Source organism: Ochotona curzoniae, unplaced genomic scaffold (assembly GCF_017591425.1).
Source record: "Ochotona curzoniae isolate NIBS_2020 unplaced genomic scaffold, NIBS_Ocur_1.0 scaffold_3890, whole genome shotgun sequence".
Taxonomy (NCBI): domain Eukaryota; kingdom Metazoa; phylum Chordata; class Mammalia; order Lagomorpha; family Ochotonidae; genus Ochotona; species Ochotona curzoniae.
Genome location: NW_024467115.1, coordinates 37,193,194 through 37,207,451, shown reverse-complemented (window position 1 = coordinate 37,207,451; position 14,258 = coordinate 37,193,194). Strand labels below are relative to the sequence as shown.

The following is a 14,258-nucleotide window of genomic DNA, read 5'->3' as shown; positions in this document are numbered from 1 at the left end:
GTGGTGTCAAAAGCCACTGCCCACAGATGGGAGCTCCCAGCAGAGCAGCCCAAGGTGACGTCGATGTTTTCCTTGCAGCCCTGCCGTCATCACCAACCAGGTCATCCCAGCTTGTCTGCCCTCCTCTAACTACATGGTGGCTGACCGCACAGTGTGCTACGTCACCGGCTGGGGAGAGACCCAAGGTGAGTTCCTGCCCTGTGCACACCAGGGATGGATGCTGGCGCAGAAGGACCATTGCAGAGACCGGGGCCCACGTACTTGCTGATGTGTGTGGTCCACCCCTTCCTGCCTCCATCTGGGTGCCTGTCTGCCTGCATCCCCATCACCAGTCATTGGGGGACAAGAGCAAGGGGGGGAGGACCACTTTTGGGGGTTTCTTAGCCTCTCATTTCAACACCAGCACTGCTTCCTCAGGTAAGCAGGGTTTGGATGCATCTGTAGCGTAAGGTAAAGGTGCTGGGTTATTTTTCATGTGAAGCGAGTTATTCTGGGTTCCCAGCATGTAAAGCAATAGCAACAGAAGTCACAGTTAATGCAGTTTTCATTTCAAATATCCACATGGCCAGTGTGTGCAGGAACTATGAGGGGAGACAGTCTGACAGGTGGAAGGAAAGGTCCCAGGAGCCCCCTAAGTTCTAGGATGCCCCTGGATCTGGTTGATGGGGTGAGGGTGAGAGAGGTGCTTCCTGTAGGACATGGAATCTGCTCTCTGGCTAAGTGTCTCAATCATGACTTTGTGCACCAGAGACTGGCCTTTGGCCTGGGAAGGCATGAGGAAGTGTGAGCTTCCGGTCTTACCGGCTCGGGAGCGCAGGCAAGGGCTCGGGAGCGCAGGCAAGGGCTCGGGAGCACAGACGGAGCCCCAGCAAATGGCTGGGACTCAGCCATGAGCTAGGGAGACTTGAACTGACAGATGCACTTCTGGGGCCGTTTGGCTCTCCTCCCCGCCCCCACTGCCCTTCTGTGCAGCCTGCGATTTCTTTCTTTTTTTTTTTTTTTAGGTTTACTTCTTTTTATGATTATTATTATAATCATTTTATGATAAAGTTCCATAGGCCCTGGGATTTTCCTTATATCCTCCCCAAATTCCTCCCCCCACCCACTGAGTTCTATATCGTACTAAAGTATAGTTCTTAATACACAGTCATATGTCCATCATTGCGGGCATGGACAGGGGCAGAGAGTCCAGCATCCTATTGTCAAGATATAGTAAACAGTTTCATTGAGAGTCCATCTTTGATCTGGAAGTAGAGATGCATACTGCATTGCATCCTCACATCCGGATATGACAGTCTCCATTACACAGTTACTATATATCCCCTTAAATGAAAAACCACAATATAAAATCAACAGGAAGAAAAAAGAAATTAACACCATGAAGTTAAATAACATGCTACTGAATGACTAATTTGTCTCTGAAAAAAATGTAAAAGAAAATCAAGAACCTTCTTAAAGAAAATAATGCTACCATATGATCTATGAGGCACTGAAGAATTTAATCACAAGGAAGTGTTTTGATAAGATGAAACAACAACAACAACAAAAAAAAATCCATGAGATAAAGTTTCCGCTGATATTTGTTGGTGAAATGTGTCTGCTGTAGGCAACAAATAGATGGGTTTTGTTTTTTAATCCAGTCTATTAATCTATGACACTTGGATTGAGTTTAAGCTATTTACATTCAGAGTTAATATGTATGAGTGGTAATTTGGTCCTGTCATTTTAGGAATGGGTTTTTCCTTGATTTAGTCTTCTGTTGTTATTTTACTGGAATGTTCTTCACATTTGCCTTTGGTTTTGGTAGGTGCTATTCCTCTTCTCTGTCAAGAGAATATCTTTAAGTATAATTTGTAGAACAGTTTGAAAGAGATAAATTTTTAGAAAACGTTTCTTTACTGTGGAAGAATTGTATTTCATTTTCAAAGATGAAGAAAAGCTTTGCTGGGTGTATTATCCTGGGCCGACATTTTTTTTTTCCCTTTAGAACTGGAATATGTCACTTCATTCTTCTCTGGCCTGTAGAGTTTCCTGTGAGAGGTCTTCTGTGAGTCTACTTGGCATTCCTTTATTTTTTCACATGCACATTTAAGGATATTTTCCTTATGTTCGATTGAAGAGAGCTTATCATGTGTCATGGTGAAGACCGCTTTTGGTCAAGCCTGTTGGGAGTTCTGTGCCCCTCTTGGATGTTGTTTCCCAATTCTTTCTCTAGATTAGGGAAATTTTTCCTTATTATTTCGTTAAATACACCTTTAATCCCAGCTTCTCTTTCTGCACCACCTGGGACTCCTGTAACTCTTATATTTGGCCTTTTAATATTGTCTTTCAGTTCTTGAGTACTTTCATGGCTTGATCCAGCTCTGCTTCCAGCTTTTTGTTTGTTTCCCTCAGTGACAGGAAATATCTTCTAATTCTGAGATTGTCTTTTTGCTTGCTTCTTTCTATTTTGGAGACTCTCCACTGTACTTTTAATTTGTTCCACTGTATTCTTCATTTCTGATATATCAGCTTTCATTTGACTCATTTCCAGTGTGACATATTCCTTGAACGCCTGCTTTACGTGCTTCTCATTGTTGATGAGAAGCGTTATAACAAGTGTTTTGAATTCTGTCTCCCCCATTTTCTCGATGTCTTCCTCAGTGAACTCTGAGGTTGGCAAAAGATTTTGCTCCTTTGCAGGGGAGTCTTCAGTAATATTCATTGTGCCTCTGTCTCTTTTGCTCTTGGTCATTGTACTTCAAGTTAGCAGATTCTTCTCCTTGGGGCAGGTTTCTAAGCTGTGTCACCCACAGGTCTACAGTTCAATTTTACTCATTGCAGTTGGTACACGGCTCTTTGTTTGCAGTCAATTGTGCCACTCCTTCCAGTGAGTTCCAGGTCTGGGTTCTTATATTAGATTTCCACCGTGGTCTCCATAGGCCCAGCTCCTGGCTCACCAATCTCCACCTCCTGTGATACTGTGCTGAGGCTGTACCATTGTCTGTACAACCTTTCTCCCACTTCCGGTTGGAGCAGGTCCCAGGATTAGGGAAACACCAGATGTCCTATATAACTAGGTGGTTGGTGGTGCCGATCTTGCAGGAACCTGTTGGCCACAAGGTATGAGGGCCACACAGACCCATTTTGACCAGTAAGATGCCAAAGTTGGTATTATTTTCCCTGTGGGACCAGTGCAATCCATGGAACTCAGTGAGTTCTCACCGAGCTCAGCACATGCGCAGCTCACTGTTGTCCCTGCAGTCTTAAAACTTTTGCCACATTGTACAAAACAAAACAAAACAAAACAAACAAAAAAAAATGGCATCTGATGTGCCACTACTGGAGTTCTTGATCTGCTGGCCGTCAGGTCTGAGGGCTACCCGGACCTGTCTTGGGTGGATGGAGCCTGTAGGATGCCATGTTGTTGCAGTTCACTGAGTCAGCTATGAGTTCACTCCCAGCTCCATGCATGCAGTCCTTTCCCTTGCCTTTGCCTCCTTAAACAAAATGGTGCCCGATTTGGCTCTAGGAGGCGGACTGGGCTGTGAAATCCTCCCTGTTCCTGCACTGCCCATCTGGGACCTGGTGCTCTGTCTCTGCTCCCGGTCAAATCAAACAGACCAGCAGGACAGGCAATTTTTTTGTCTGGGTTCACTTCCTGACCTCCCGGTGAAAATCCCTTCCCACCTTGTTGCTGGTGGAGCTCCGGCTGCCGCTGCAATTCAGATCACCACTCACTGAATGCCACTGGGGTATCAGTCACTGCAACACCACACTGTTGTGTCTGGTGCTTTCCTGTGTCTGTCAGTCTCCAGGTACCCCTCTGCTGTTGTTCTGTCCTCTCCTATTTCCTGGAATGTGTCCTCTCTGCTTCATAGTGCTAATGTTTCTCCATCCATTTAAACATGTCCTTGCCCTGTTCTGCCATCTCGATTCTCCTCAGCCTGTGGCTTCTGATAGTTTATCTCACATCTGCCCTTTGCGGAAGTTTTGGCTCACAGTAAGGTTTGGCTAACAGTAAGGTTTTGCAGTTTAAGGGGGAAGAAGATCAAAAGCCGCAGGTCTAGATAATGCTGGAGCTGACCTCTGTCTGTCTGAGCTTTTCCTTCCGTGTTCAAAGTCCCATCTGCTACCCCTCTCCCGATCTGTGCTTCTGACCCTGAGAGTGCCTTGGCCATGGTAAGAGAAGCTTGGCTGAGGGGCAGCCCCAGGGGTGTGCCAGGCTGTGCGTGCGTCTGCTATGCCCAAGCCTTGGGGTTCTCATCACTCTTTTTGTCTCACACAGCAGGGCCCTGTGGCTTGGAGCAGGGGGCATGTCAGCCACTGGGTGACACACGCCTGAAGAGGGGATTCCCATGTACAGTTAGGGGTTACCTCCTCAGCTGGGATAGGGTGGGGTCTCCTGTGGGAGGGGGTGAAGTGCCCGTGATGCCAAGCACAGCTCTTAAAGATGACATGGAAGAGAGCCACAGGAAACATGGCGCTTCCTGCAAGTGACAGAAAATCTAGAGTGGGTTAAGCAGAGACAGGAAACTGTCAGCTGGCCACTCCTCTGGCTCACACGATGGCTGCAGGCCTCGGCTCACCCAGACACGGATAGGTGCCACTCCTGCACGGAGGTGCCACTCCACGGCAGTGCATGCTGGACGGCTCTGCCCGAGGGGTAGGGGTCAGCTCACATGCCTACCCTGCAGTCAGTCACCAACTGGCCTGGACCTACTTTAGCTGCCCCACCCTGAAGCTGGGGCAGGACCCGCTTACACCCAGAGGGGCAAGGGGTAGACCGTGGGATACAGGCTGCCAGAAAGCCAACAGATGTCCTCTGGATGAACCTAAAGCCACAAGGAGCTGAGTGTGAGTCCTACCTTTGTCGAAGTGACATCGGGCAGATCTTTCCTCTCTATAAGCCTGGTGTCCTTGTCTGAATTTAAACTTTGTTGCTTCATTTGCACTGTGAGGCCATGGTGAGAATGAAAACTATGAATCATCATCAACACTACCATCGTCCCTAACATCACCATCACCATTACCACCAATTCCATCATCCCCATCACAGCCAGTGTCATCACTACCATCTCACCGTCTCCATCACCACCACCATCTCTTCATCATCATCATCACTGTTGCTGCCAGCCCCATCATCTCCATCACTACCCTCTCCGTCACCATCAGCACCACCGCCAGCATCTCTCCCACCATTACCACCTTCATCCACAGAACTTACATAGCTGATGTGTGCCCTGATGGAATCCAGACCTACCTGCTGACAGCCAAGTCTACTTGCTGGTTCTTCTGTCTTACTGCCCACCCACACGTTTCTGCCACCACCTGCACTGGCTGGCTCCGCGTCTCCCCGAGTCCTGCCCACGCGGATCCTGAGATGATTCTCAGAACAGTAAGGAGCCCAGGAGGAGTCACCAAGCAGAACCGAAGCCTGTTTGCCAGTTTTCTGCATGTCACTCAGATTGGATCTTTGGGTGTAACCTCTTCTCCCTCTCCCCTTCTCACCGCACCCCCGCAATGCTCCCCAACTCTGATATTTGAAGCACAGTCAACCTGGAGGTAACGGCTGTTCCAAGTGAGTCCCAGTTCCAAGTGAGTCCCTGGGCATTGCTCCCCTCCTGCACCCTGACTTTGTTACTCTCTCCTGGCTGCCTCAGTTTCCCGGTCCCCCAGGGCTCCAGTGCCTAGGTCACCTGCAGCATCTTAACTCAGGGAACGCCATCTCAAATGTGGCCACCAGGTGGCAGCACATTCTCACAGACCACCGCCGCTTGCCGGCACTCTCGAGATGTCCCAGTTACAGCAATGACGCCCAGAAACTCAGGAGTTTTTGACAAAATATTCAGAGAAGTATGCTTCCTCCACACATCTGTTTAAGTGATGTCTCTGTGCCCAGTGCTGTTGTGTTCGGCCTGAGCTGAGCCACTCTGGGACGGCCTCTCTTGGGCTCAAGCCATCTTCAGAGGCAGGTTTCCTGGGCCCCAGGAAATCAGCTGAGTCTGGGTCTTTGGGGATGCATCAGGACCTAGTGTCTTGGTTGACCCATGATAGCAAAGCAGAGGTTTGTTGCCAAATCACAGTGCAAGCTCAGGCACCAGCCACGGGTGTGTCGCAGTGCAGGCCAGCATTTGGTCTACACTTTTTACAAAGTCCTATCTCTTCTTCCTCAAAGGCAAGGCAGCCGGCCTCACAAAGGAAGGCACGTAGCCATCAAGACCCGCACCAGGAGATGGTTTGCTCTAAGAAATGTAAACTAGAAAAGGAATCAGAATAATTCAGCCCTATTCTAGTAGCTACTACTTAAAACAACTTCCTCTGAAAAGCATGATGAAGAGTGGTTTTTTTCCTAGCAACATTCTATACTGTGACCCCGATTTAGGAAACAATGTGGCAATATTATTGGCAGCCATTAAATGTTTATCTAATTTCTGAGTACTCAGATTCAAGAAAAGATTCGGGAATAAGAATTAAGTGTGAGAAGTAAGCACGAAATGTTGGAAGCTGTGGGGGCGGCCAAGGGGGTCTGTGGGTTCCCGTTCTGGGTCAAGGACATCCATTTCCTAAACTGTGGACCAGGGCTGATCGAAACGCCAAGGAAATGCACTTCTCAGGGACTTGTGCCTGAAAAGGCTCAGCCTGCCATTTAACGGCAGTAACACGTGCAACAGACCTAACCATGCTGACCGCTTTGGAGGGCGTCGTCAAGCGACCCTTGGTACGCTTAGAATGTTGTGAAACCAACCCATTTCCTGAACTTCTTCATTCGCAAAGGAGACATGCCCACACAGCAGTCCGTCCTCATGAGCGTATTAATGAAAGATCAAAGCATTCTAAAATAAGTGCTTACGCTGCCGCCCTGCTGAGCAAATACCAGAAATAAGCATTTGTGTTTGTGTCCTGTATTACAGCGGGTAAAGCCTGGGAAAGAATATTTAGTAAAAAAAAAAAAAAAAAGAAGAAGAAGAAGAGCAGTAATTACATTTCTTAAATTCCCTCTCCACATTAATGTTTTTATCCCATGAGTCTTAGGAGCTGATTCCTCATGTCGACCACAGGACATGTCAGCGAGCTAGCATTGCCGCTGAGACCGGGCTGCTGCTGTCTAGGCGCTTCCATGTAGACGTGTTGAAGCTGTTTATTTTTTTCTTGGTTCCAGGAACCTGGGGCGCTGGCGTTCTCAAGGAAGCCCAGCTCCCAGTGATCGAGAACAAGGTGTGCAACCGGCCAGAGTTCCTGAACTGGAGGGTTAAGTCCACGGAGCTGTGTGCCGGAGATCTGGTAGGCGGCACGGACAGCTGCCAGGTAAGCAGGACCCCTTCGCTGCTGCCCTGTCTGGAGCCCCGGGTTGTCTCAAAGGGGCAGATTTGAGGCTGGACCGCCCCAAGGGCTTCCAGATCTGCCCATGAATAGTGACTCAGATGATAGGAGGGGGGTCTCCGGCCTTCAGTTCCAGGGGGTGGTCAAGTGCCCCAGCTGCCTCCTGGGAATGTGCTGGTGGGCAGGGGCTGACGAAAGGGGAGCCTTTCCAGTAGGGTGGGGACTTGGGGTTGTAGTACAGAAACCTACTGCAGCCACTTTACAATCCTGCCCAGGCTGGCCTTGTCTCAAAGGCACCCCAAGGCAGAGATGTAGAGGGCAAACCGACAGCATGCATTTCCCGGCTCCCACCGCCACGGAAGACTGGTGAACCTGAGCATGCGTTGCTAATGACTGAAACACTACAGGTGCTCACAGCATACAGCACCAAGTCCCCTTCTGACTTCAGATGCTGGGAAAACGACGGCGGAAGGGTGACATCGCATAGTAACAGGTTGCAAGTTCCAGCTTCACGTGGAGTTTTGTTTGTTTCCTCACTGCACAGGGTGACAGTGGCGGGCCTCTGGTTTGCTTCGAGAAAGACAAATACATCCTACAGGGAGTGACCTCTTGGGGTCTCGGCTGTGCCCGTCCCAATAAGCCTGGCGTCTACGTGCGCGTTTCAAGCTTTGTGGACTGGATTAAAGCGGTGATGAGAAGTAACTGATGGCGTGGACACCTGAGGAGCCGCCACCTGGGCAGGGCGCTTAGCATCCCGCAAGCAGCGGAAGCAAGCGAGGCGCCGTCCTTCACGGCTGCCCACTGCCAGCTCTCAGCACTTTATATTTTTGTGGGTAAAGATTTGCTGCCACGGACTGCTGAATTCTGTAAAAATAAGGCCACACGGTTATGACATTTATGGGAAATATACACTGTCCTTACTTAGATTGGAGTTCATTTGTTGGGACGCCATTGGACGTTTTCATGTTCTTCATTGTGCCAATTTTATTTACTTATTTATTTTTTAATTAATTTTTTTAATGATCTTACTTAGTTGATTAGGGTATAAAGGGTCAAGGGCTACAGGAAAGTAGGTAATACCATTGCTTCCACACTAATATAATTTTTTTCCCCTGTATCTGGGGTCAGGGGAGAAACAAAGGGAAAAGCCCCACCCAGCCTCCTGCCCATCCCAGGTCCCCGCTGTGAGGCACGCTCAGAGGGTCCTGCTCAAGCAGTTTTGATAGTTCAACAGGTCTGAATTGCTGCCAATCTCGCTGTTCCAATCACAATGAAACCTATTCAGAATCCACTGGCTGACACAGTCTCTTCATGGTTGGGGTTCTGAGATCAGCAGTTCAGTTGGAGGGATCTCCAAAGAAACTTCATCTGAGATGATCCCAGACCTGATTTTTGTGTGAGTTTGCCAGTACAGGGTCTGGCACAGTCCGTTGCCCCAATCAGCTTATGCACATACTGGTCGTTGCAATTGCTGGGTCAGTTCTGTTTCCAGCCCTGTCATCCACATGAACCAATGTGCACATACCAGTGCACATTAAGGAATGCCAAGGTGAGGTTACCTGTACCGGATGTGGTTGCAGCGCCCAAACAGCACACATGAGAACTTGGGGGGAGGAGGCAAAGCTGGCAGGGGAATGTGGGCTCCCCTGCTGGACAACCACTCCCACTGGAGAGCATGAGATGGGATGGGGGCAGATCAGACCAGGCAGGGCTACAACACCTGTGGGCCTCATGTGAGCTAGATTTGGGAAGGGCCAGATTGGGCTGACTGTTCTAACTAGTGCAAGTAAAAATTAGAGTGGGTGAGGATTGGTTGGGCTTTGCCACATCATCAGATGGCAGAGGCTGGCACTGGGGGCCAATTCTGTTAAGTTAAATGCCAGAACCACCTGGATTGTGCATAATCCAAAAGTTGGAGTGGCCTAGTAGGGAGATAGTGGGCACCTCCCTCGTGGATAACCACTCCCACTGGAGAGCACGACAACCAGGACAGGGGCTGGGGTGACGAGACAGAAAGGCACCTGCCAGTATGTGTGTGGGCTGGATAGTAGGTTGGTTGGGTTGAACTAGGCTTCAATGCCCATTGACAAGTACGAGAGCTAAATGGGATGTGGAAAAGACTGGATAAGCCTGTGGTACATACTGGCATGATGGAACCAGGGTAGGGGCAGGCCTGGTGGGGGCTGTGGGGAATCGCCCCAACTAGGCTGCAGCTCCCACTGGTTTGTGTGAGGACCGAGTACGAAGTGGGTAGGATCGAGCTGGACTACAACACCCATTGGTTCAAGTGCATCTTGCCAGTTTTAAACAGATCGTACTGATTTAACTCACTTTGGGAAGGACTAAGAAGCCTGTGAGACACATCTGAGATGTCCTGGTTATGTCACCCAAGCTTCGCCCATTAGTCAGCTAAAGACAGCTCAGCATGAGTCTCTATTCAAAGATTAATTGATTGATGATTGATTCAAATAACAGAGTTCCAGAGAAAAAGAGAGCTCACCCAACAACTGTTTTGCTTCCCAAATGGCTGCAGTGGCCAGATGCGGGGTCTCCCCCACAGATTCCTTTAGTATCCCGTTGCTGGAGGGGGTGAGCCTGCTGCCAGCCTCCCGGCACGCGGGAGACAAACAGATGGACTGGGGGTCTGTCCAACAGTTCGAATTTATTGGGGAAACTCAACTCCTTATATAGGGTAAGGAATAGCCTCAGGCCAGGGATTCCAGGAGGGGAGAAACTAGGACCCAACTGTCATCAACGCAACTGCGGAAGCCACCTCCCATAGGCCAGGGGCTGGGGAGCAAAACGGCCCTGGCCAATCAGTCTCTCTTTGAAACGACTTGACCCCTGCCCTGGCTCGTGCCCAGAGCTCTGTCCTTGGCCGCCATCTTGCTCGCCTTGTGTAACCAGTGACCTTGACTGCTAGTTGCCATCTTGTTGACTGAGTGACCCCTTTGGCCCTGAGCCCCACAGCCAGGCTTTCGGGCCTTCCAGGTAGTGCAGCTCTCCCACTACTTCCCTCGGTACGTTAGTAGGGAGCTAGACTGGAGGGGGAACATCTGGAACTCAACCTGGTGCTCACATGGAATGCCAGCGCTGCAGGCAGCTGCTTAACGCACTGTGCCACAACGCCAGAACATTGTCTGCTGGCCCCAGCCGCCCAACACACCACAGGGGTTTGGTTTTGTTTTGAATGTCTGCTTCTGGCCTGAGATGAATGTTTACAAAGCTACCACACATACAGGGAGTTGGGACACGTTCTATTTTGGAAATGAAATTGGTTACTAGTGATTGGCTGGTAGGCCAGCAGAAGGCCCAGGGAGCAGAGTCGTGATCACAGGGTGAAGCGGGTCACATGAGAGCAGCTGAGGGCCCGCACGATGTGGTGGGTCATGTCTGAGTCTGGCAGAAGTGCCAGGAGCCTGCAGGGCAGCAGTGAGCCCACACTGCAGGTGGCTCTGCTCCCTCGCTGTCGTGGCTGGGCTCCTCCATTTGGAATCAGCAGTGCTCGACAACACGTGTTTAGAAGAAGAGAGGAGATGATTTCTTAACAACTGAAGTTTATTGATATCAAACAAAAACATCAACTCAAAAGACAATTTACAGATGGCAGTGTGGGAGAACTGAGTGTCCTTCCTGCATAGAACCACAGAGAGCAGACAAAGGCCCGGGGGAAGGCTCTCCGTAGAGGCAGCCTTGCTGCTCCGCCCAGGGCTGTGCCTAGGGCATTCACGCATTCACGCGGGATTCCACTGCTGTGTCCAAGGACTGGGAGCCCTCAGGGACAATCGGCGCTCACCCTCCAAGTCATCCTAGCGCTACAGGGACACCTGCTTGCATCTCGGCCAGCCAGCTCCCCTCTGGCGCCTGTGCTGCCTGCCCACACAGAGCATGTCATGGCAAAGTTTGGTACAAGATACATACTGAGTCTGAAAGGATGGTGTGTGTCACAATCAAAGGAGAACGCTGCATTTAAGCTTCACATTTCCAAAGTCTTAACAAGAAGATCCAATCCCTAATTAGTATCTATAGTCACGTATAAAACTATCGCAAGTTCCTTGAAGCATGGATTTAGCTGACCGTTCTGTTCGAGAAACAAAGTGAGAAGTGCCCACGCATCTCACGCCTGTCCTGGCAGAACTCTGCTCACAGACCCCTTTGCTTTAAAAACAAACAAACACCCATGACCCACAAAAGCCTGACCCACGGGCTCCTAGTTTGTGGTTGTGGTTGTTGAGCGTATTAAAACAAGGCAAACGGAATCTGGCTCTCCGTTAGTACCACTAAAGGAGAACAAAATAAATCCCACCTAATCTCGAGATCAAATCCCGATTTCATACATAACAGAGCCAGCTCAGCCAGTGGCACAGCAGAGAAAACATGGGCTCAGGCCTCGGGTCTGCCACCTCGCTGACAGGCCGCGTCCCCAGGGACTCGCCCTCCGTGCTGGCTGGAAGCAGAGTTCACACACTTCTCTCCACTCTTCCCGGGGCCAGAGCTTCACACAGCCCGCATTCTCGGAGGAGCCTGCCCGGAGAAGCAAGTGCGTGGGGCGCCTCTTGTCTCTGTAAGCCACCAGGTGAGGTTCTGGGCTCCAACAGAATGAGTCAAGGGAGGGCTGTGCGCCTAGCAGGCTCTTGCTAAGCCAGCCGCCGTTGGGTATGCCAAGACACGTCAGCAGCCTGATACATCCTGCTCCATAAACATAGAAAAATACTCCGGAGAGTCCCAGCCGGGGCCGCTGGGAGCAGCGCGGCACAGCCAGCTGGGAGCGAGGAGCGGCTTTTCCTAAGGAGTGTGGGTTCCCGGAGAGCACCTGCCGCTGGCTGGGACCTCAAAGGTGAGAGCGGGACACGGGCGTCTTCTTTTTCTGGCCACAGTGAAAGGAATGCGGACTGACAAGGGGAAAGAGAGAGCGTGAGGGCTGCGGAGGCGGTCTGCTAGCGCCTGTTCAGGTTCCTGGCTGGTTTGGAGCCGGACACTCACGCCCCAGCTCGGTGGGAACAAAGCAGCACCTGCCGGGCTCGCGGTTTACTGACACTGGAACCTTCCAGCCATGACTTAGCAAGCCAGCACGTAAGCTCTATATGAACTTCTACTCAATATGGTTTGGAAATCAGCTATTGATGCAGATAAACACAGAAACGGTGTGATAATTCAGTGCCGCTTTTGAAAGCAAATACTGACAAGTTCCAGTAATCGGGCACCAAGCCCAGAGGAAGAAAAAGTCAGGGTTCATAATGAATGCACCTAATTTGTAGAATGAACAGTAATCATACTTCTAGATTGTTTTTCAAGCTTCGGGGCTAGTTATTGCTAATTCTTAATATATTCTGTGGGCATTAACTTCTGTGGCAAATCATTTTAGACACTCCTTCCCCCATACACAGCGCCTTTCCAAATCTACCAGTTGTTTTAACACTGCTGAACTAGTAGAAGAGGCTTGGTATCAAAGGCCTGCCCCGGAAACTAGGCCCATGACTGGTTTGAGAATTCCCAAGTCGCTGTCGCTGTCTAAACAAGTAACAGTCAATGAGGCAGCCAGTTCCTTGGGTCAAGATCTGGACACAGCGTGTGCCTAGGCGGAGGGAGGCACCTGAGCCTGGGGGTCCTGCGGGTCTCCGCCACCTGCACCTGGAGCCCTTGAACCCCCTCTGGGCTGCTCATCCCAGACTTGAGGGCGAGAACCAAGAGGCCATCTGGGTGTGGAAGGTGCCTTTACTTAACTTCCAGCTCAGCAGAGAAATCAGATGGCTCCCTAACCTGTGACTGGCCAGTTTCAATAGTGGGCAGCCAATGAGGAGTTAGCTGGTGGTTTTGTGTACCAAGTAGGCCTCTTTTAGGAAAACCCTGGGGATAATTCATCAGTCTCATCTTTGCACAAGGACCCTCAACACAGAAGAGGGAGTCCATCAGCTACGCCTTGCCCAGTTTTCAAAGTCTGATAACACACTTGAAGGGTCTTAGTAACAACATTTGCCTAATTTGGGGGAGGAGGACGGAGCCTAATTCTCTAATTCTAATTCTAATCTCCCTCCTAATTCTTGAGAGGGAGATTCACTGTTCAAAAGACCTTCACCAGCAGGACACAGCATCAAAGAATGATGCGAGCCCAGGCCGCCACATCGTACGCAGGACCAGCCCCAGGGCTGGCATGTAGAGCACGTGAAACATTGGGGCTCTCCCAGTTACACTAAGTGAGGAGACAAGTTTGTATCATGCAGTCCCGTGCTCTGTATTAAATAAAAAACCATCTGTAAAACCGTTACTCACACAGGAGTTAAAGGGAGGTCAGCTTCTCCCCAGTTCACCACCAGTAAGCGGAATGAAAACCCCTGCCCCGAGGCCGCCACAATTCCAGCCTTTCTATAAATATCTTTGGTGCATTTAAAAAACGTTCAGAGGCTCGTATGATGAATTTCCTGGTCTTTTAAAAAGATTGAATACTGTGTTTAAAGGTAGCTGTTAAGTAATATAAGACTGTGTGTTCTATTTAAAGAAAGTCTGACAGCCCAGAATTCCACAGATATAAAAGAGACAGATGATTTTTTTCCACATCCCATTTCTACCCATGGAGTGGATATGATTGTCTCCGCTCTTTTACTCTATATGCAATTTTTATGATGAAACATGTCAAGCACTGCAAATTAGAAATGATTTGCGTAATGCAATTTTAATTGGCCTAATCTTTCATGTTTATTTACTGGCTGGATATTAATCAGTAAACAACTCGCACGTCATTCATGCGCTTGTCCCCACATGATTTTGCTCGCTTTCCTGTGTGTCACCCCTTCGCTGTGTGTCTAACTCGTGCCTGCCCTCTGCCTTGCCCTCGCGCTGGAGGTGATGTTTCGCTGTGGGATCAGCCTCGAGGGGCCTGCCTCGTCGCCCCACAGAGAGGACCACCACACTTTCCACCTGTGCAGCCTTCCACACTGTGGGGACAGTGTCAGCTCACA

General features: G+C 49.9%; 2 protein-coding genes across 3 annotated transcripts in view; one reads left to right on the top strand and one right to left on the bottom strand.

Annotated features, from left to right (window-relative positions):
- The window catches only part of PLG (plasminogen), a 38,218-nt gene extending 29,992 nt beyond the window's left edge, over positions 1 to 8,226 (top strand). For both annotated transcript variants that reach the window (XM_040965329.1, XM_040965330.1), the window contains 3 exons: positions 79 to 185; positions 7,142 to 7,287; positions 7,847 to 8,226. In XM_040965329.1, the coding sequence (XP_040821263.1) occupies positions 79 to 185; positions 7,142 to 7,287; positions 7,847 to 8,008 (415 nt within the window). In that variant the 3' untranslated portion in view covers positions 8,009 to 8,226. The remainder of the gene's footprint in view (positions 1 to 78; positions 186 to 7,141; positions 7,288 to 7,846) is intronic.
- Positions 8,227 to 12,133: 3,907 nt separating this feature from the next.
- The window catches only part of SLC22A3 (solute carrier family 22 member 3), a 75,677-nt gene continuing 73,552 nt past the window's right edge, over positions 12,134 to 14,258 (bottom strand). Inside the window, exon 11 of the mRNA XM_040965327.1 lies at positions 12,134 to 12,194. Within this exon, the coding sequence (XP_040821261.1) occupies positions 12,134 to 12,194 (61 nt within the window). The remainder of the gene's footprint in view (positions 12,195 to 14,258) is intronic.